The 20790-nt window shown below is 42.8% G+C and overlaps 1 protein-coding gene across 6 annotated transcripts in view; it reads right to left on the reverse strand.

Annotated features, from left to right (window-relative positions):
- LOC118441359 (dystrophin, isoforms A/C/F/G/H) overlaps nucleotides 1-20790 on the reverse strand; it is a 223015-nt gene that overhangs the window by 79145 nt on the left and 123080 nt on the right. For 4 of the 6 annotated variants that reach the window (XM_035865632.2, XM_035865628.2, XM_035865631.2 and 1 more), the window contains one exon: nucleotides 4723-4764. The exons of the other annotated variants lie outside the window; for them this stretch is intronic. In XM_035865632.2, the coding sequence (XP_035721525.2) occupies nucleotides 4723-4764 (42 nt within the window). The remainder of the gene's footprint in view (nucleotides 1-4722; nucleotides 4765-20790) is intronic. 6 annotated transcript variants of the gene reach the window in all.

The following is a 20790-nucleotide window of genomic DNA, read 5'->3' on the forward strand; positions in this document are numbered from 1 at the left end:
TTTTGCTCTTTGCATTTTCTATTACCGTTTTCTCAAACAAACAGAAACAAATATACCTTTTCTCTTTGCATTCGCAAACCGTGCTGCTAAGCAAAGTGGATGTTGTATTATGTGGATGTGTGATTTTCGGACTACGATGCGCGTTAGATAACGCGTTCGTTAAACGAGTCATCGTTAAAATGATGACACACCGTACAAAAGGGAGAAGAAGAAGAGAAGTAATTATCGAAGGAACAGGCACATTGATGGCTGATTAGCCTGACGTAATCTTGTTACTTTGTAATTGAGAAGGAAGCAATGTTTTCGAAGACGCACCAAGCTTTAGAATATCGTTGTTAACGAGCAAGCGGGACGCGTCCACGTCAATTAAGACGCCTCCCGTTGCGTCGCGTAGTCCTCTGCTAATAGGATTCCTGTCACTTTTTGACCAAGGTAAGATATATTTACTACGATTATGACAATGGGAGTCTTGAAAAAGATTAGTGGAGCAAGTATGACTTCGCGCATAGCGCTAACGGAGATGGATGTTGAAATTAAAATGCCTATAAAAGTTTCCAAACGAGATTTATCGTTGATTTATAATCATTTAATTCGAATTTATCGTCTTCTTTGTACTTATCCAGAAGTGGACGCGCGCATAGAAGAAATCCTAGACAAGGATCACAGCGCGTAAACCTACTCCTCGACGCGAAGGATAAAGATGAGAGTACGAAGAAGAGTAGAATAAGAGTGCCGGAGATAATAAAAGCAAAGGAAGAGAAGTAGAAAGAAGAGAATTCATTCGTTAGACCTCCGATTTTCGCTATAGAGGTAGTCTAATTACCTTGGAGAAGGTAATTAATGCGCGAGAAAAAAGCTCGGCAATGAAATAACGAGGGAAAAGGCAGGGGCAGAGGGAGATGGAGGGAAAGACAGACAGAGAGAGAGAGAGAGAGAGAGAGAGAGATTCGTGCGGTTTTCTCCGGGATTTTTGCCACTGTCACCGTACCAGCGTTAACAACGGTGTACTTGGAAACGTGTAACGACCAGGATGTCTCGTTTGCACGATTCCTCCTGCTTTAAGCGCGCTACTATAGGTAGTATAGAGTACGGTAGCACAGGCAACCCCTATTCGACGGCTAAAATATCGTCCCCCATAAATCGCTCGACCGGTCAGCCGAATGGCGATGGTATTATAAAACGATGCTAAATTAATTTTGATTCTAGCAGAGAAAGTAGTCTTTTCTATCTGTCCCTCTTTTCCACCCACCTCTCTCTCTCTCTCTCTCTCTCTCTCTCTCTCTCTCTCTCTCTCTCTGTTGCCATAGTATCCATCTATCTTTATCTCTCTCGTTGGTTTCGACACTTGGTACGACGCACGCGCACGGTTATTAATTACCTTCGAGTGGATATTGAAATAGGGATTTACGAGCAACAGGGAGCAATATCGTATCGTTCCTAGTACGTATATACATATGTCTATGTACGCGAAGAACGACATCCGCGTATACAACACATACCTGGTACATATATATGTACCTACCGCGTATTCTTCATCTCGCTTTTTTTTTCTCTTTTTGCTTTGTTACATTCTTCTTCTTCTTCTTCTTCTTCTTCATTTTTCGAAACACCCTCCGTATACACGCGAAACCACTTTAATTCGTCGTTCGATCGTTCCTCCTTATCCTCCTCGCAACGCGCTGTGAATTATGCAACGAGTCGCGAACGGAAAACGACAAGAGAATGAGAGAGAGAGAGAGAGAAAGGAGAAAAGTCAGTATTACCATATACTCGAGAAGGTGTCCTAGTTGCCGAACGTTGAATATCGACGAGAAACGACGAATCTGGTTGAGGATACACCAAATCTCCAAATCTTATCTCGCAATTTTGTTTATCGACGAATTCTCTTCTGGTCGAATGGAAAATTCTTTTTTTCCCCCGCCCCTATTCGATCTTTCTCTCAAATTGAGAGAGACGTCTCAATAAAAGTGTTCGCGCGAGCTCGGAATCGATCCTGCCGCGAGCGAAACGTAAATCGACGAATAGCACTCTCTGATGGAGTCGTCATAGTTATCAAGAATTTCGAACAGCTCGTCCTTTTACCTTGAAACGTTCGCAACCCGATCGATCGAAATCGTCATAAACTCGTGTCATTTCGAAGCTTTTGTACCTTCGACGTCAGCGAGACTAGGGGAGGGAAATAAGAAGCCCGAGGGCAAACGATTCTATTCTCCGTCCTATCCCACATCGATTCTATATTGTGTCGAGGGATGGCACAAATATCGCTGATGGCTTCATTTAAGAAGCTAAAATATGATATAATCCTACTTTCTCTAAAAGTTTGATCTTGAGAGGAGACTCTAGATACGATGTCTGATTGAGAATATCTTGCTTTGTGAGAACAAAATGTTCGTACCAAAATGTGTTAACCGACATTTAATCGAACTTTTCTAGTTAACAATTTTAAAACGACAAATTTTGTGTTTTAGATTTTTCTTCAAACTCGTTTAACTGGAAAACTTTCTTAGCGTCGATTCAATTAATTTTAAAAGCATTTTATACGTATGCCAAAGTGATCTTCCATTTAAGAGGAATTACTTAACGTCGAAATATTAGAAAGAGAAAAATGTCTCGAACGGAGTGATATTCCCTCGAGAAATACGACATATGTGAAATTCGGATTAATTCGTCGACATCTTTGTTTTAACAAGAAGGGATAATTCGTTTTTTCTTTTTTTTAACACAGTTAGCACTGTGTATCCGTCTATAATCATCGAACGAATTACATTGTTTAAGTGCTGTGTGAGTCCCTCTCTTCGGTTTGATTATTTTTTCTTTTCCCTCCTCCTCCTCCTCCTCCTCGAAGAGAAATCGACTTTGCGCTCCGACCAACCCACGATTCCACGACGATGGAAATCTCTGTCGCGGCCAATTTCACTCGCCGAGCTCGTAATTCTCTTTTCTCCTAGTTTTATTATCTTCGTAAACCCGTCGACGTCAGGTGCATGTAATTTCTCCGAAATAGGATGTCGAGAAGGCATTACGCGATAGAGAAGCAACGGCCACCTTTCGATTAGTGAAGAATGTCCTAATGACCGCGATATCGCGGCCAATGTCCTTTTTATTACGTCCCACTTGTATAACGAGGTACGTTGTAAAATGGCAGATATCGGCAGATATAGAGGATAATTATAAAGGTGGTATACGTACGCGTACGTATGACACGAGAGTTCTTTCGTCTATTCTGCTATTAACGAGGAATCCCCCCTTCCGACGGGAGGAGAAAATCGCAAGCGTTTGTAGAATTTAAACGTGTATAAAGGAGAATTTATATAACGAGAGAAAAGAGAGGGCAGGGCAATTTCCTGTTGACAACGATCACACAGCCTGATTCGACTCGCTAAGAGGAAATCGTTACGCACGAGCCGTCTCGTTCCATTCTAGACGCAACGATTTACCATCGGGCATTACGACAGGAAATATAATTCTAGATTGAAATTGACAAAGCAATTTCGGCTGGTCATTTCGCGGAGGACCGATCTTCTCCCGAAAGATGACCGAATGGGGATTTATTATCGGTCATTATAAACCATGATATCCCAAGTAAGTATACTATTCGCCACGTCCAACGAACACAGGCTCAGGACGAACGGATATCCGTCTACGTCGTTCAGTTTCGTCGTCTTTGTTATATAGGAGGGATGAAAAAAGGAATGAAAAAAAGTTTCGAGGAGTACAATACGAGGATGTAACGTACCTACGAAAACGAATATAAGTGGTGGTACTTTGAAGGTACGATTTCGAGACATCGATATAGACACGATAAAATCGATCCAAGCTCTTCTTTTCAAACTATTATCAGCCACCACGCTGGTAGAATATTCCCATTGAAATCGTGCCCCCTCCTTCACCGTTTGCAAGTTTTTAAATGCGCTCTGTCCCACATATAACTACTACGATACGATTCGGTGTTTTACCGACGACATTTATAATAGATTTTCACTTTGTGAAAGGTGCTCGATGGGATGAGAAATGCATTGTTACCAAGTACCAGGCGACAGAAGGACTTTGCTAAAGTAGATACCCCAAGAGGGATGCAAGGTGAAGATGAAGGGCCTCGAGTACGATTCTAGATGATGCGAGAGGGAGAATGAGCGAGGGTGGACGGTTTCGAAAGAGGTTGCGATATCTCGGCCGGCTTCGAGTGCCATCGAGTGTCTCTCGCCAAAAGATGATACGACACGGCAGCTCGACCGATTTTTTAATAATCTCTCTTTTCTCGTCCCATCGATTATATATAATCGAACGAAAGAGAATTTATTTAACCAAAAACGAGACGAAACGAGACGAAACGAAGCGAAACGGACAAACGTACTATGTTTTATCGGTCGGAATAATGATCAAACGAGAAGGATGCTTTCGATAATGAATTATCTGAAATTTCGATCACGCTCTTTATTTCGGAAAAAAGGCTACTTTCAGCGGTACACGATGCGGTACACGCATACACATCGACATTAATTCTCTTTAACTCCTTTTTAACCCACTTAAATACATTCGTACGGTCTGAAATCGTTCCAGGAATGAATCGTGCCGTGAATGATCTGATATCTCGTAAAGCTATGCGTTACGCACAGATCGTTAGATTCGTTAACGATAACTCGCCGTTTCATCGGCAAAGTACGGAACCGCTTTGAATACGGCAAAGATCCTCTTTCATATTTACAAATCTTGTTGACTTACCGAAAACGGCCAAGACGGTCGGACAATCTCTCGTTTACGTACCTGGAACAAAGAAGAGCGATACCTTTTTTTAATACGACGATGAATGGTCTCATAATTGGAATGAAAATGAAGATGAAATTTTCATAGTACGTAATTGTAAGCCACGCGTTTGAAATATCAAGCATGGCGTTTTATCGATGTCGCGCGACAATAGATCGCTGATTGACAATGGTACATGGGTAATCGAGTTTCCACCGAACTGAAAAAAGTGAAAAAAGAAAAGTGAAAAATTATTATTTTGTGGGCGGCAAATGTCTCACGTGGTAATAGGGTACTAGATTAATAACACCAGTAATATCAGTTTATCGAGTAAATGGAATAAAAGAAGAAGAAAAAAAAGGAAAAAAAGTTCGACGAAAGGAAACACGCTCGATGGAGTGGGGGGGGGAGCGATCGCGTTTATATAGAAATTTTATCGATGAGAAGGAGTCCAATGGCGAACGAAAAAGGATATTCCCCTTTCGAAATGAAAATTACGGGGACGATTAATTAAACGGATAAAGTGATAGAAACGTGAATTATAACTATAAACTCTGAACGATTCCAGTTAAGCCGTAATCCAACCAAGTAGATACACGTAGGAAAGTCATGCGATCGATCTGGATTGTCACGTTTGCCATTTTATCGATTCTATCCGACGAGAGGACAGGTTTGAGGCCACAAACTCGACTCGGATTACTCGGGGGTTCGAGAGCGCGAACACACCGCGCGAGGAGAGTTTCAACGAGCGCGAACACATCGTTGACCCCTTATCGTTGTTTAATGCTCGTTGGATCTCGTTGCAATAATAATGTGTCTACGGGTTCGCTAACCCAAAGACTCGGCTTGTAATTCTAGTATCCGGCAGGTAGCTTCAAGTACAACAAGAGTTAGAGAGGTCCGAGCGAAAGACGCGTTAAAGCTGAACTAACATCTCGGAAACTGTGTCATAGTTCTCGTCGATTAAAACCAACCTTCGTTCCTCGCCGTTATCTCTCTATCATCGTGAACGTCATCCGCGACGGATGAATAGACCAACCAACCATAGCTCGTGTCACGATTCACGACCGACTAGAGATCGTTCGGACGCATAGCTGGTCAGAAATTTCATTGTACCGGGGCCATTTTCCTTAATAAAAGTGACACCGTCGAAACTAACATGAACTTTCCTACTTGCGAAACGTTAATTGAACGTTTCTCTTCAGTAGGCACTTCCAGTCAAATAACGAAGCTTTAGCCTCTCGCTCTTGTACAAGATAGAAGATAGGGCGGAGGGGGAAGAGAGATGCGTCGGAGATCTCGCAAGCACGCTTGGCGAGCGAATCCTGAAATATGCAACGGGCTATCATAGTCGTGTATACCATCCCGAGCTAAAATCTCGTGACTCCTCTATCTCCATATATCTGTCTCTGCCTCTCCTTGTTTCTCATACACCAGTCGTCCACTCGAGTGTTGCAATCGCGCTATTCTCGCGTTACTCGGTGCGTCCTACGATGTGCGCGTGCCTTTCTATATAAACATCTACGAAGAAAACGACGAGATATATTATAAATATCGCGATTCTCTCGATCAGCCATCCATCAAAATCACCCGGTGAAGAATCGCAAAAAGAAAGGCTGTATTACCAGCCTTTCCTTACGAAATTCAAAGTGTATAATACTTTGATGCTGTCGGCTAAGAAAATAATGTCTTTTCTCGGACGTCAAAACCGAAAGAACGTGTCTATGGTAGAAATGTTAAAAGCGAGGAAAACTAGGAAAAGCAGTAGCGACCGACTTTTGAGCTCGAAACGGTCTAACTCGACGCTTTGACTCGTTATATTTTTGACACGAAAAACGTCGTCGTCGTCGTCGTCGTCGTCGTCGTCGTCGTCGTCGTCGTCGTCGTCGTCGTCGTCGTCTTGATGGGCTGAATTACAAGCGCGCGTTTGCGAGACGCTCCCGCGGTTCAGGTAATTGCAAATTTCTGCGCGAGTCGGTCTTTGTCCTGTGAAAGAAGAACTTAATTAGAGCATTTCGTTCGAGGGACGACGTCTATGTGAGTCTAACGTCTATGTGCATCTTTAGAGAAGCGTTCTCACGTTCTCTGGCCGAAAAGCATGATCGACGAAAATTTTCACCGAATAACTATAAATCGTCTTTCGTTTTATCACGTTAATCTAATTATTATCCATTATTATTAATATTAATTGCATCTTTTTTTACGAAAACGTCAAGCGGACGGATATGGATTTCAACGAAATTTATTAAGGCGAAGAAAATTCTTTCGAAGAAAAAGTATACTCGCAGAAGTATACGGCGACGCTGAGAAGAGACAGAAAGTTACTTTTCCTATTCGCTCGATCGATAGGAAAATATTATATAAAGGCCACGGTGAAAAACGAGGCAAGAAATGTAGGAGGTTTTGTGAAATTGCTCAAGCGTGTGTCCCTCGTGCGAATCTACATTCGATATTGCTAGCAGACACGACGACCCGTAAAATGCGATAAAAATCTTTCTCGTGGTTTCGTTTTGTAAAAAAACTTTTTCTCTCTCTCTCTCTCTCTCTCTTCCACTAATAAGATTGAACGCATTTGCAAGAACGCGCGCTAGCTTTGTTCTCGACGACGATGGCCAACGTCGCGCGCCGGGGTAACATTATTGTCGACATTCTCGAGTCGAGTGGGAATCGCCTAATGGCTGGAGTTAGAGGAACAGGAAGGGACAGGAAAGAAAGAAGAAGGAGAAAATAGGAGGATAGAGCAAGAATGTCCTGTCCTTGCCACGAGATTGCTTCCAGTCGGAGAACGAGATAGGTGGATGGGCCCTTAAGATGAGGAAACCGTCATTTCGAAGGTTTGCGCGAGCTTTTCCGGGAGCCCGCGGCTGATAAAAACTCGGATCTGCTTTCTCGATACGAGCGACGTGTCGAGGAAATGGCGGAAGAGAAAGCTTCTTTCCTAACACATTCGAGAAAAGTACGATAATAAAATCGGACGGTACTTTGGCTCTGTGAATTAAAATCGAAGACATTTCGTTATCGATACGTAACGACGATCGTAATGAGATACAACTCGAGGATAAGTTAAGGTTTAGAAGAAAATAGAAAATGGACGATTGATCGAAACGATTGAACTTGGAATATATCCATCAGAGTCCGTTTCTTTATCATATTTACCGTAGCTTCAAAGTTCGATAATTTTCAAAGGCAGATAAGTAAGAACGTACGTTAAAATTCGTATGTTTTCCAACCATTCCGCAATTCGTCCGACGTATCTATTATATTATTTTCTCCTCTTTTCATTATTATTATTATTGTTATTATTATTATTTTGTTTTTTCTCCCCCGCAGGAAATAAACAACCTACCAGGATAGATCCCCATCCATCGTCGATATTCTAATCGCGTCGAATGGCATGTAAATAATGCATTGGTGCATCGACTCCGATCGTTCGACTTTTTCTATCGCATCTACAAATGTTTTACGACGTATGGTTGTAATAAAAATAAAATAATGAAAAAGGAAAAAAAAAAGCAAAGTTTAGAATTGCTATTGTCGATGGTCCAGAGGTACAGTCGCGAAACGCGTAAACGCTTCGACGTGTCCCTCCCCGCCAATACCGTGTGACAAAGCCCCGCTAGCACTCGGCTACCACCGACGACGCGACCGACGGGAACATAGCCTCCGGTGGCGAACGCTTGGACAATGTTTGCTCGTTTAAAAGGCCGATTCTGGTTGGCGTTATAATCAAATTTGTGCACGGAGAAGATATCACGGTATTGAATTTCAATACAAAAGACGCGGTCGAACGAAACCTGGTGCATGCTTTTTTCTCCCCTCTATATCTTTCGATCGCAAGTTATAAATCTCTTTTCGATTCGATTAAGAAATTTCTACTCGAGTTATTCTACGTCGGTACAAAAATGAAAGTAGAGTTTATCAAGTTGGATGAAATTCTTCACGTGCTCTCGCTCTACGTCTATATGACTCGCTCACGGTCTATTATAAAACAAAGCATCCAACGATGACGAGACTCCGTTGTAATATCTTGCATCTAGTTATCAACGTCTTTTATAAGTTGGAGTCTTCCGTTGCATATTAATTATTACGATCGGATTTAATTCCAGTCGATAGCACGTACAGGGTGCGATAAAAGAAGGAACGTCAACGCGAAAGTCTTTACGGTACAAGTGTTTACGATTGAAAAGAAAATAAAAGCAAAGAGAAAGAGTAAAAAAAGGCAAGAAAGATATGAATAGTCGCGAAATTTTCATTTCACAATGCGAAAAAAGATCGACGCAAACTGTGCTGCCACCAGCAGTACCAGCAGTAGCAACAACAGTGGCGGCGGCAGCAGCAGCAGCAGCAGCAGCTCGATATTTGGAATCGAGCGAATGAGTAATTCGCAGCTCGTCGAATAACGCAAGACGATTCTATTACCAAATTTTACATAATGACGGGAACGATCCCCGACATCGACCAAGTTCGCGTTCTTTCTACCTACGCGTGAATCCATAGAAAATCCTTTTTCTTATCATTTCTTCTCTTCGAGATCACATAGGGCGAAGCTAATTGTAAGCGATATCGTCTCTCGAGAATTTCTCGGGCAAATTTAAGGAAGACCGAGGAAGGAGAAGCAAACTTGGACGCGAAACTTTCGCGAACGCGATAATCTCGCGAGAGATATTTCGATCCCATTTACGTCGAATTAATATTACGATTCTTTAGAAAAGTCTCCTCGAAGTCATTGAAAGTTTAATCGAACGCGCAAAAACGTTCCCTTCGTATTTTATTAAAAATTGTATATTTATCATCTCTTTCGATAACCACTACTACTACTGGTAGTTGTTTTTATATCTCGAGGAATGGCAAGATCCATAACGAAATAAATAAAGCGATCAGACGGACTTATTATTGGAAGATAAATCGTCCAAGTGTCCAAAAAAATAAGTCCTTTCGTTGCACTCGTTTCACTTCGCGTCGTCTTTCTCGTCGCAGATGCGAGATGAAATCGATGAAAATAATGAAAATGCGATGAGAACGAGGTAACATCGAGTAGCCAGGTAGGTAGGTGTAGGCGACTCTTTCTCTTTCTTTTTCTCCGCGTCTTCCGTCGCAGCCACAAAACCGATACCGAAGAAATGGTACGGACGAACGAGTTTGGGTTTGAGGAAGAGGAAACTAGGACACACGCAACTTCTCGATTACTTGGATTTTTAAGGCCTCAGCGTGTTCACGCGCACATAGAGAGAGAGAGAGAGAGAGAGGGAGAGAGGGAGGGATAAAAGAGGTATGTGGAAAAAGAAAGAAGAGAATTCATTCTAGTTCTCTTTCCCTCCCTCTCTACTTCAAGCCTTTCATCGTCTCCATTTCTCTAGTTCCCAGGGCATCCCTCTCTCCAGGCCACCGGAAAGCTTTCCTGGCGGCAGTACTCGAATGTCGTTGACTTTGATCGATCGTTCGCATTGTATTAATTAGGAGGCAAGCTGCCGACGAGTGGCAAGCTGGCGCGACGTTCTCGTCGTACCTCATCGTCTAAAGCGAAAAGCTTCGTTTTACTTTCGTCGTCGTCGTCGTCGTCGTCGTCGTCGTCGTCGTCGTCGTCCATCGTCCGGAGCGCGTACACGCTCTCTTTTCCTTTTTTCTTTTTATCTTCCTGGAGCTTTTCTAACGAAAGAAGACGCACTTAACCTGGTTAACCAATTCGCTCAATGGAAGAGTCGCTTTGGACGAGCATGCTCGCGCACGCGTCGGAGAGTCCGTATTTTCTATGGTCCATAGAATTGGACCGTTGCCGAGAGCAGGCAGAAACGTTGAAAGATATTTCTTTCTTTATTACTTGTTACAAAAGCTCGACTATAATCGAAGCTCTCGGTTTGGCCAAGCTCTCCGTTCGGATCGCTCAAGAATTGTCTATGGTTTCGTTTTATAAATTCACTCGACGTTGCTCGATTTTACTTTACGAATCGAATATACCGAATATATCAAATGCAGGATATAAATGTCGATCAACATAATACGCTACGATCTATGCTACGACGTTAGTTAAATGTAGCTAAAAAGGAATTAATATCAAAGTTGATCGAATCGCAGTTAAGAAGAATCAAGTTATTTTCTCATCCTCTATAATGTTACTCTCGCACTTTCATATCGATAAAAATTGGAAAACGTGCGCGTCTCGTCTAAAAAGCTTCCTCTTACGATTCCAAGCTCGTTGTCGCGAACCATTCGTCATACTTTTTGGCCGGGAACCAATTCTAGCCGATAAGAAGGCACTTAGTTCGAACACGAGGAATCAATTTGCACCTACCCGGTTGGTAGTTTCCACGAAATGCACCGACAAGGTCCTCGTCATTTCGAGACGAAAAGGACGAAGAGATCTTCTTCAAGATTTCCGTTTCCTCTCTGCTAAGACGTCCTACGAGATCCCTCGAAGAGGGATCCTTCGAGTCCTCTTTTCGAGTTCTCTTTTACCACCACCTTTTTCGTGCCACGAATCTCGTCCCAGCTTGTGTCGGCGATAAACCGACGAAGAATAACGTTTCGTCGAAATTATAGAGCCGATTTTGAGAGAAAGAGAGAGAGACAGAGAGAGAGAGAGAGAGAGAGAGAGAGAATTCAAACTCGCGACTTTGTCGTTTCAATTATTTTCAATTATTATTATTCCAACGGCACGAACCGGAATGAATTGTACCACGTTTCATCTCGCTCTCCTCCAAAATTATTTTTCTAGATCCGCCTAAAAGAAGCGGGAGAAGAATGAGAAAAATAGCGGTACGACGATGGGATGATTATATGCGATGATTACGCGATTGAACGATGGTACGCAACCACCGTTCCTTCTCGCGCGCGTGCCACGCGCTAAATCATAATGGTGCTTGGTATTAAGCCCCAGGCTCGAACCAATGGTTTAGAAAGCGGACGAGATGATACGCCCGGATAGCTACGCATTATTGTACCACGGAACACGCATTAATAAAAACGAAGCGTAGTGTGTACGCGCGGATCCTAGCTGGCGCAGTCGTTAATAAATTAAAGTGCTGTTAGCGGATACAGGGAGAGCGTTTATCTATTATGTCGCCGTTCCATCCAGAAAGTGTCTACATATTTATAAAAGCTGCGTCGACTATGTCGCTCGGGTGTTATCGATATTTATGACATTGTTATTAATGTTAACGACAAGCCTATTCGTTGTCTCTGCGATAACGAAGGGAAAAATAAAAGACCGTCGTCGCAACACCTAATTTCACTATGTCGAGCGCAATTGTTTTTCCTCCTAAAAAAATTCGAGTGGGAACGTCAAATATACGTGCTAACTGCTGTTTCCATTTTTTATCGTTAATTAACAGTATCCAAGAAAATGGATCGACCGAGAGAAAAAAAGAATAACCGGCTGGAATAGAGAACAAACTTTTCCACTCTATTCTTCTTTTCCTTTTTTTTTCTTTTTTTCTTTTTTCTTCAAGATGACAAGGAGGTAAATATTATCTCGCAAAACGATATACTACTTTGCACGATTCGACGAGGTTTCCCTTTTCGTTTTTTTTTTTTTTTTTTTTTTTTCTGTGAGACTTCGTATTCGTAGGAAAAAGAAAAGAGAAAGAGAGAAGCTCGTGCACGATAAGGACGCTGGCGAAGTAAAAGACGAATCTTACGACTTTACGATCTGCTGCTGCGTGTAACGGAGAAAGAACGAATGAAAGAATGGAAGACGGACTGATAGAAAGATAAAGAAAGAGAGAGAGAGAGAGAGCGGAGATGGTATGAATATTGTCAGACGCGCGCGAACACGGACAATAGCGCAAACTATCGGCGTCCTCTGTCCTAGAAAACGCTATTATATTGGGATGGAGCCCGCAGGCTACAATACGCTAGGAGAAAGGGATTTTTGTAAGCTCGAATACCCTTTCTTCCTTGAGACTTTATCTCTTTCTCTCGTTTTCCATCCTCCATCCTTTTCACAGGTCCTTCTTCTCACGAACGACGCCGTCCTTCTCGTTAAGATAAACGTAGCAAATTTGCCAAATTTCCGTAAGCTAGCTCGATAATGGTAGACGAATAAGCTGGCCGTACCGATAACCGTTTTCCTCTCTTTCTCTCGTAATTTTCTCGACAAATCCGTTTAAGACGAATATCCTACATTTGATGAAACAAACGAAAGAAAATTTTAGTTCCGTTTGTCTTGTCATGCGTTCGCGGCTGACTCGGAGCAGAGTCGGCGTTGAATATCCGCAGCATATGGCCGCCAGGAATCTTTGCGAGGAAACTTGCAGCGAATTAGTACCGCTTTGTTGGCTACTCTCTTCGATCCGACCTTCTAGACTTCCCGTTTCCGTTTCTACGAACGCACCGAACCATCAACGTGAGCTCGTCCTCTCTCTCTCTCTCTCTCTCTCTCTCTCTCTCTCTCTCTCTTACTTTCCGAACTCCTTCTTCTCGCGTATCTTTTGTCATTCGACGATCCGAAAAAGACGACATGGTAGACGAATAAACGATTACGATAATACGATTTATTTTGATTTCACAAATTTCCAACTTTTAAAGGGAGATTGAGAAGCGAACAAAGTACGTAGAGTAATTCCGTCCCTTCGACCAGAATCCCATTTCTCGTAGTTGCATCATCCATCACGCGAGACACCGCGTTATCAAAGATCTTTCCTCGACTTATCTCGCGACTCATCGTGAAAGCGCACGTAGGAGGGACAGAGATAATGAGAGAGAGAAAGGAAGCTTGCGATATTCACGAAAGCTCGATTGCATCGGTATTATAGGCTTTTCCTATTCACGCTCAGCCAAAATGGTGGTACTGCTTGTTAGAACGGGAGTTGTTGGAGTTTCGAAGGGGTGTAAATGACGAATTAGCACTGCTTTTGAGATTACTTAACTCCGAAAGCAGAGAACAGAGAGAGAGAGAGAGAGAGAGAGAGAGAGAGGCGTCAAAATGGGACGCGCACGTAAAAACGACTGAAATTGCTCTCAAATGGATTTACTCTGGAAAGTCGCAGAGACTGACAATGAGAAAAGAGGTTGAGAGAGTAAGAAAGCGAGAGCCGATCTCTCGAGCCGCCGCTACCACTCGACGACGACGACGACGACGACGACGACCATTCGAGCGTGAACGAATCTACCCTGTGCCGAGACGACGAATGTACTTAACGAAAATCTAAATAAACACTGACGAATTTATCGCGAAGGAAAGACTACTCCCTTTCCTTCAAGAAAGCTAACAAAATTTATACGTTACTTCTTCGCGCGAGCCGATGAAGAGAGAGAGAGAGAGAGAAATAAATACAAACGTTTCGGTTAACTTTGGTAAAAGTCACACAGATGCGCGAACAATGTCCATTAACTACATTTTAAAATCGGCCTTCGGCGCTCGCTCGAAATAAAGTTCTCCCGTTGCATAAGCTATGAACTCGCCAGTAGGTAGGGCTTTAAGAAATAAGAAGTGATTATCTTATATTCAATTCCGCGTTCGTGAGAGAACTCGAAAAGAAATCCGAAAATTGTGGCAAAACTCGCTCAGAGTTATACGAGGCTGGATTATCATCTTTTGGACGAAAGTTTTCTTTCTAAGAAAACTTTGAGCAACTAATCGATATATAGATGGCGATTATACGTTCCTTTTTGTACCAACGTCTTCGATACTTTTTACGATTAAGTCGACGTCGATGAGGAAGATTTAAAGACCGACCGCCGATCGTCGTAGCCATAAGAGAGAAAAAAAAGTCCATTTTCTTTCTATATACTTTTTTTTTTTTTCTAAAGTTTCTTCCTTCCCTCTCAGAAACTCGATTTGCTCGTTTAAAAAGACTTTTTGCCCTTTTCGTCGACACGCGCGAACTCATCCTCGACGCGATGGCGCTTTAAAGGTATTTAGCCGAGGGTCGAGCTCTCGAAAGCGTTTTGCAGGGAAAATAGCGAAATGTCGCGACACTTTTGCGATTCATCGGAAATAGATGAAGAGACGGGATATGCCGTTTCGAGCAGGAAACGAGCGGCTTCCATTAGACTTATTGGAGGAACTAATTCCGCGGCAGACTTAACAGTCTCCATTCCTGTCTCGGATTGTTCGGTATATGTATTCCGAGTGACCGAGTGCAAGCGCGAATGAATGCAAAACGCTTTAACCGGTATCATCCTGCAGCATCCCTAGAGAGAGATATGGCTCTGCCCATCTGGATAACGAGTGCTTCCTGTTTTGCCCTCATCCATCCAAGCACTAATGATGCTCCGCCTCTTCCAGCAGCTTCTATTTCTCTCTCTCTCTCTCTCTCTCTCTCTCTCTCTCTCTCACTCTTTTTTCTGTTTCACTCGGAGCGTACGCTAACCTCTGGGTAACCAGGCTTCATTTTGCACCAAAACCGATGAAAAGTTTCTTAATATCCGATGAAAATGGAACCGTTAACCGCCGAGGAAAGTTCACAGTCGAATCGAAGTCGGTCTTTCTCTCGGTCCCCGAGCTTTTCCTCGATTATTTTCCTTTCTGATCCTCGAGTCTTATATATGTTAGGACAATCCCAATATCTCATCAATGTCATATTAGATATTTATATCGTAGCTCCAAAGTATTAAGTCATAATATTTCTTTCGCAAGGAAACGGAGAAAAGTCCTTTCGTTTTTCCTTCGAACGATTCTACGGGCGACGATTACCTCGTAATTTTCTGCACGGTGCTTCGTCAACGTGAAAGAAAGCTGAAATAGGAGACGAGGAGAGGAACGAGTAAAAGTAGAAAACCGAGTAATTCGATTTCGAAAAGATGGTTTGCGAACGTGACGATCGTTCCAGAAGAAGAAATCGTTTCGTGCTCGTACCCAACGATAAGAAAAAGACGAACGTTTCTGCGGGCCCTCGTAGAGAGGACGTAAAACTGGTTACAAGTAGGACAAGTCTCTTTGTCCGTCCTCTTCCGAGACGACAGGGAAGGCTCGTCGACGCGTAAAAGTAACAACGGCATAAAACCTTATCGCCAGCGGGCCAGACGGTCGGCCCAGCTTCGGAAACCTGCTCGTTGACCCGAATCATCCGTCAACGCGACGCCTTTTATTACGACGACGAGGAAGGAGTTTTTTTACCCCAAACACGATATATCCACCTATATATATATATATCGAAATGAATTTTCGTCGTCGACCATCTCTATAGATTACCTCTGGGCTGCGTAGACGTTTCCAACGTGACAGAAAGACCGGTCCTCTTCTCTTTTCCTTTTCTTATGAAACTAGACAGGGACCGGGGATACCTACCCGAACGAATATTCTTCCATCGTTGTTTTTGAAAAAAGAAGTTGGATCCGAAAGAAAAGTTAATCATTGAACGAGCGTGAATCGAGAGAGGTCTATTTTGGGATATTGGTTCGAATTAATGAAGACGCGTCAAAATTCCTGGCATAGAGCAAACATTGGCGATTCGGTCGAACGAGCGTCAAATAAATTCGGTCATTCATGACCGAAGCGATAACCGCATAAATAACAAAATTTTCGCTCCTATTTGAGATTCGAATGCGAATTATCGATACGGAATTATCAGGGCGGAATCCATCATCGTTTGGCATTACGCAGAATCGTTTACATGGAAATTGTAAACCGTCTCGTCGACGAATTCGACCTATTAACAAGGATTATCCAACATCGTAAGATAATATGAAATATATTTTATAGATATGATGAAGGCGCGAGGATGGAACGAATGATCCAGATATCGCGCTACGATCGAACGGAACGCGGATCCCGTTCGAACTTAGAAGGATAGGTTGGCGTTCGCGCCAACATAGAGGACATCGTCAAGATCGTCGATAAAACGACGGGTGAGCTCGGATTTTACTCGGAGCGGGCCGAGTGAAAGCTGGTCTTCTTCTTTTATACGCTTTGCTCGACCCTTTTCTAGACGTTTCTCCTTAGATGCTCGATAAACGAGAGAAAAGCTCGTTTCGAGTCGTCCGCCGCTCTTCTGCGAAATCTAGGTCAGTTTTCTGAGACGACGTCGTATAGGTGGTAGGCCACTTGAAATAATTTAGTGGCGATCGATGTTACCTGGCTGAAAATAGAGAGACGCTACCGGTAGAGCGAGGTATAAGGGAGAGAGAAATGGCATTGTTATTTAATCCTATGTCGACAAACGTAGCCCACAGGGATGCGGTCGGACAGCTCGTCGTGACAGGGCGCGCGTCTTCGAGGCGTTTCCAACCGCTAACCATTTTCCTCCTTTAATCTCGAATTACCGTGCGAGAAAATTGCGAGAAAATTGCGAGAAAATTGCAGTAACGGTCGACAATGATAACAAGCAACATCGTCGCAATTGCGTTCCCTTTAAAGTAATATTACCGAATGAGTAAGCGTAACAAACACGCCGTTCGAGATCGATGAATTGAGACGGATCGGCGCCCTTAAGAAGATAGAAAGAAAGAAAGGCCCCTTTAAGTATCGAAGGAATGACGACAAGATAAGCGTGAACTTAAACGTGACTAATTGATGATTTACTACATCTACGATATATCCCACTTAACTCGAACTTGAATTTTTCGGGAAAGCGATTTTCGAATTGGCGAAATAGAAAGAAATTTTAGCAAAATTCATCGCGTCTATTTGCAAAGATCCTCTCGTTTCGTTTTCACGAATCGGATTATTTTTCTTTTTCTTTAAATGTCGTTGGGTGCAATAAGAAAATGGCCGTTACGAGTAACGCGCCACAAGCAACTCGACTAGCCACTAGGCTAATTTGCAATAAAAGACCCCCGTTAGGGGAAGTGGCTAGCGAAATAAACGGCGAGCATCGTGGCTAGCCGAAAACGCGATTGAATATTCATCGGTGTACGTGCGCCACGGGACAAAGCCGCCCCGCTTATTACGATGCAGTCGTCGTTTTGATTATAACGAACACGCTAACGTCATCATTATCGTCATAACGATGCTCGCGATGCGACCGGTTTATCAATAATTGCGTCCCATCTATGTGTCCCCTCGCGTCTTCGCTTATTCCTCTTGCCTCCTACGTTCCTCTATTCTCGTCGTCTCCGCCAATCGGTTTATCGATGCAACGACAACTACGACGACACGTGGCTGGGTAAAAGAAAAAAAAAAAGAAAAAAAAAAAAAAAAAAAAAAAAAAAATAGCGCAAAGTAGGTATACCGCACTTTGAAGAAAAAGAACAAAGAAAAAGAAAATAAAAAGACGACATTTTTGAAGAAACTCGTTTCATTGGGTGGTTCTTGCTTTGGTGATCGTTAGCGCGAACTCCTTTAAATCTTCGACTAGAAAATTTTTGCGCACCCTGTATAAAATTGCACCCTTCTCCCCACGCCCTACTCTACCAGAATACTATCCCCCACCATTTGGAGCGTGTCTCTCCCCACTACCACGATCGATACGTTTCGTTCGTTCGCCTCTTTCTCTCTTCATGCCGAGAGAACCTATAACTGTTGCGCCCCGTAATTTTCGCAGCCGAGAGGGCACGTATATACATATGCCAATTAGTGGCAAGGGTCCCTTGCGAACCTTAAACCATCCTAATTATGTAACACCATCGATCCGCCGCTCGAGAAATGGCCAATGTGTCGCGGATTACAACAACGCGCAACCACGCGATATACGCGCGTACGCGTATTCTTGCCTTTTCAACTTTTCTTCTTTTATCGGTAAATATCAAATTCGCTGCATCGGTTATAATAATTACTTCAATAGGAAATTTACAACGAGTATTTCATTATATTATATCGAAATGAAATGTTAATGGAGAAACGCAAACAGCTAATTCCTTTGGTCCTTTACAATTTCGACTATTTCGCTTATTATTTAATATCGCCGTACAAGAAGACAAAAGTGTATCCGAGAAAAGTGTGGATGTATGCACATGTACAAAGTAATTGTCCTTTACGAGGCAGAAAAAAAGTATAGCCGATGAAGAAAGAGAAAAACAAAAGAAAAGAAAAGAGGAAACGCGAAAGAGTGAAAAAGGGAGATGAAAAGAAAAGTACGGGCGATAAAGAGAGAAATTCCCATTTAAAAGCCTCCGTGCGATTCGACACGCTCGACGAGAAATTTTTGCGCTCTGCTATGAGATGCGCTGGCGCGCGCGCTGAAAATATATTCCGTTGGAGATCGTCGCATGGTCGATATTTGTGTGCATTTTACATGAAGCGACGCATTTCTTTCTTCTGTTTTTTTTTTTTTTTTCTTTTTCTACAAGCCACATAAATCCAACACGTCGTATCTAAATCCCGGCCAAGCGGCATTCATTACTTTTCGATGGTAGTAATGCCTTTAGTTTTCTTTCGATACACTCCAAACGCATCCTTCTTTCTTTTCTCATTTATCTTCCTCAACGTTTCGATATTATACGTATCGATCTATAAGCATACAAACGTACGAACGAAAAGGATTTCTTTGAAATATTAAGAGTAAGAGAAATCCAATTTTCCAAGGGTACATTTATAAACGTTAAGACGGGTCTAGAGACTCGTTCGTCGAATGCGAAGAAAAGCGGACATACAACGGACGAAGGTGGATCATTTCCTTCTTCGTTTTTCTCTGTTTCTCTTTGTCAGCGAGCCCGGTAGAACGGAATAGGACGACGCATCAATACCGCGTGGAAAAAGAGTAGTCGAACAACTAGCGAGAGTTTCGCGTTTTCACTTCCCGGAACCCTTTTCAAGTCCTGCGCGACCGCCGTCCGGTAATAAACGCGGCTCATTATCGCGCTCGTTTATGGAATATTCTTTGTTCGGGATAAATATGCGCGCGCATATTTCACGGTGATTCTTTGCTTACGTTGCTCTGGCAAGGATCCAGATTGAGCGACCAAGGTTGCTAGAGCTTCCGACGGAAGCTGTCCTAAGATTTATACAGATATTATATTTCCATTTAACCGCGACTCGTCGCGTTCGGCTATTACTTCGTTAACGTCCCCCAGTTGGCTCTGCTTATCTCTTAATATCCTTCGAAAGCTTGAACGATAATCGAATAGCAATGAGAAAGAAAATTTCCTTTTAGGAGGGATGCGGCGTATATATGATTTTTCGTCCCTCACGACAGCCAAAAGGGAAACTCTTACAGAAACTTTTTGATTAACTGTCCTGCGAGAACCGCATAAACGATTTGCACGAGAAATGAAACCGACAAAGGAAGCTCGTGCAATACCACGGTGCGTCGCGGTTCGCACGGGGTAGAAAAAGAATCGACAATTCGCATTTTTACCACCATTTTTACATTTTCCAATAGAAAACGACAAAATTTCTCAAACGATGAAAACGTCGGTCCAACCACGACGAAAAGTTATTTCATAAAATTCCTAGTAAACGTCTGCAAAAGGAAATCCTTGAAAAAAATTTATTTAGACGCTTTTTTGAATAGCATCGGATAAAAATCTTGTTCAACGACTCGTATAGTTACGCTTCGTAAAGCTTCCGAAACATTAGCGAGGTACTTAACGGGTTCATTCTTTTAAGCGGCCACCATCTCGAGCGACCCGTCGAAATGAAAAAATAATTTCTCGTTGCCGCGCGATGCGGGGGAAGAAATTTTGAAGAAAGTTCGTTTGGCGATTGAAACACATCGACGTAACGTAATTACCAAGGGGAATATTTTCGACCGATTAAAAGTGAGAGTGCGAAATGAAAAGAATAAAAATTGGAGAGAGGGAGAAAAGCAATGAAGGTATTAACTCACAGAACTCGCGTATTTCAACCAAACTGCCAGATTTTCCCTTAATAATTTGCGAGCGAGCTGCGAAACCTATTGAAACGTGTGTAACCCTGTGCGCCGGAAAGTCCGTCGCGTTCAGGCACTTGCTACGAAAGCAAAAGCCAGGGCTTCGTTAGGGCGCGATATTTGTAACGTTTTACGAGTTTGAATTTAGTGCGAGTCGCCGGCCTTGCGACTACAAAAGCAAACCCGTTTATATCCGAGTTCGTGTTCGGTTAATGATCGAGCATTTTATCACCCTCGCGAGTACCACGTTATAGGAACGTTCTCCAATCCGTGAAACCGAACGTTACTCATAAATCCTGGATAGGATATAATAAAGCGAAATGTTACCTTCTCACCGTATATTCCGTGACGACGGATACGT

Source organism: Vespa mandarinia, chromosome 11, assembly GCF_050613455.1.
Source record: "Vespa mandarinia isolate Hongniang chromosome 11, ASM5061345v1, whole genome shotgun sequence".
NCBI lineage: Eukaryota > Metazoa > Arthropoda > Insecta > Hymenoptera > Vespidae > Vespa > Vespa mandarinia.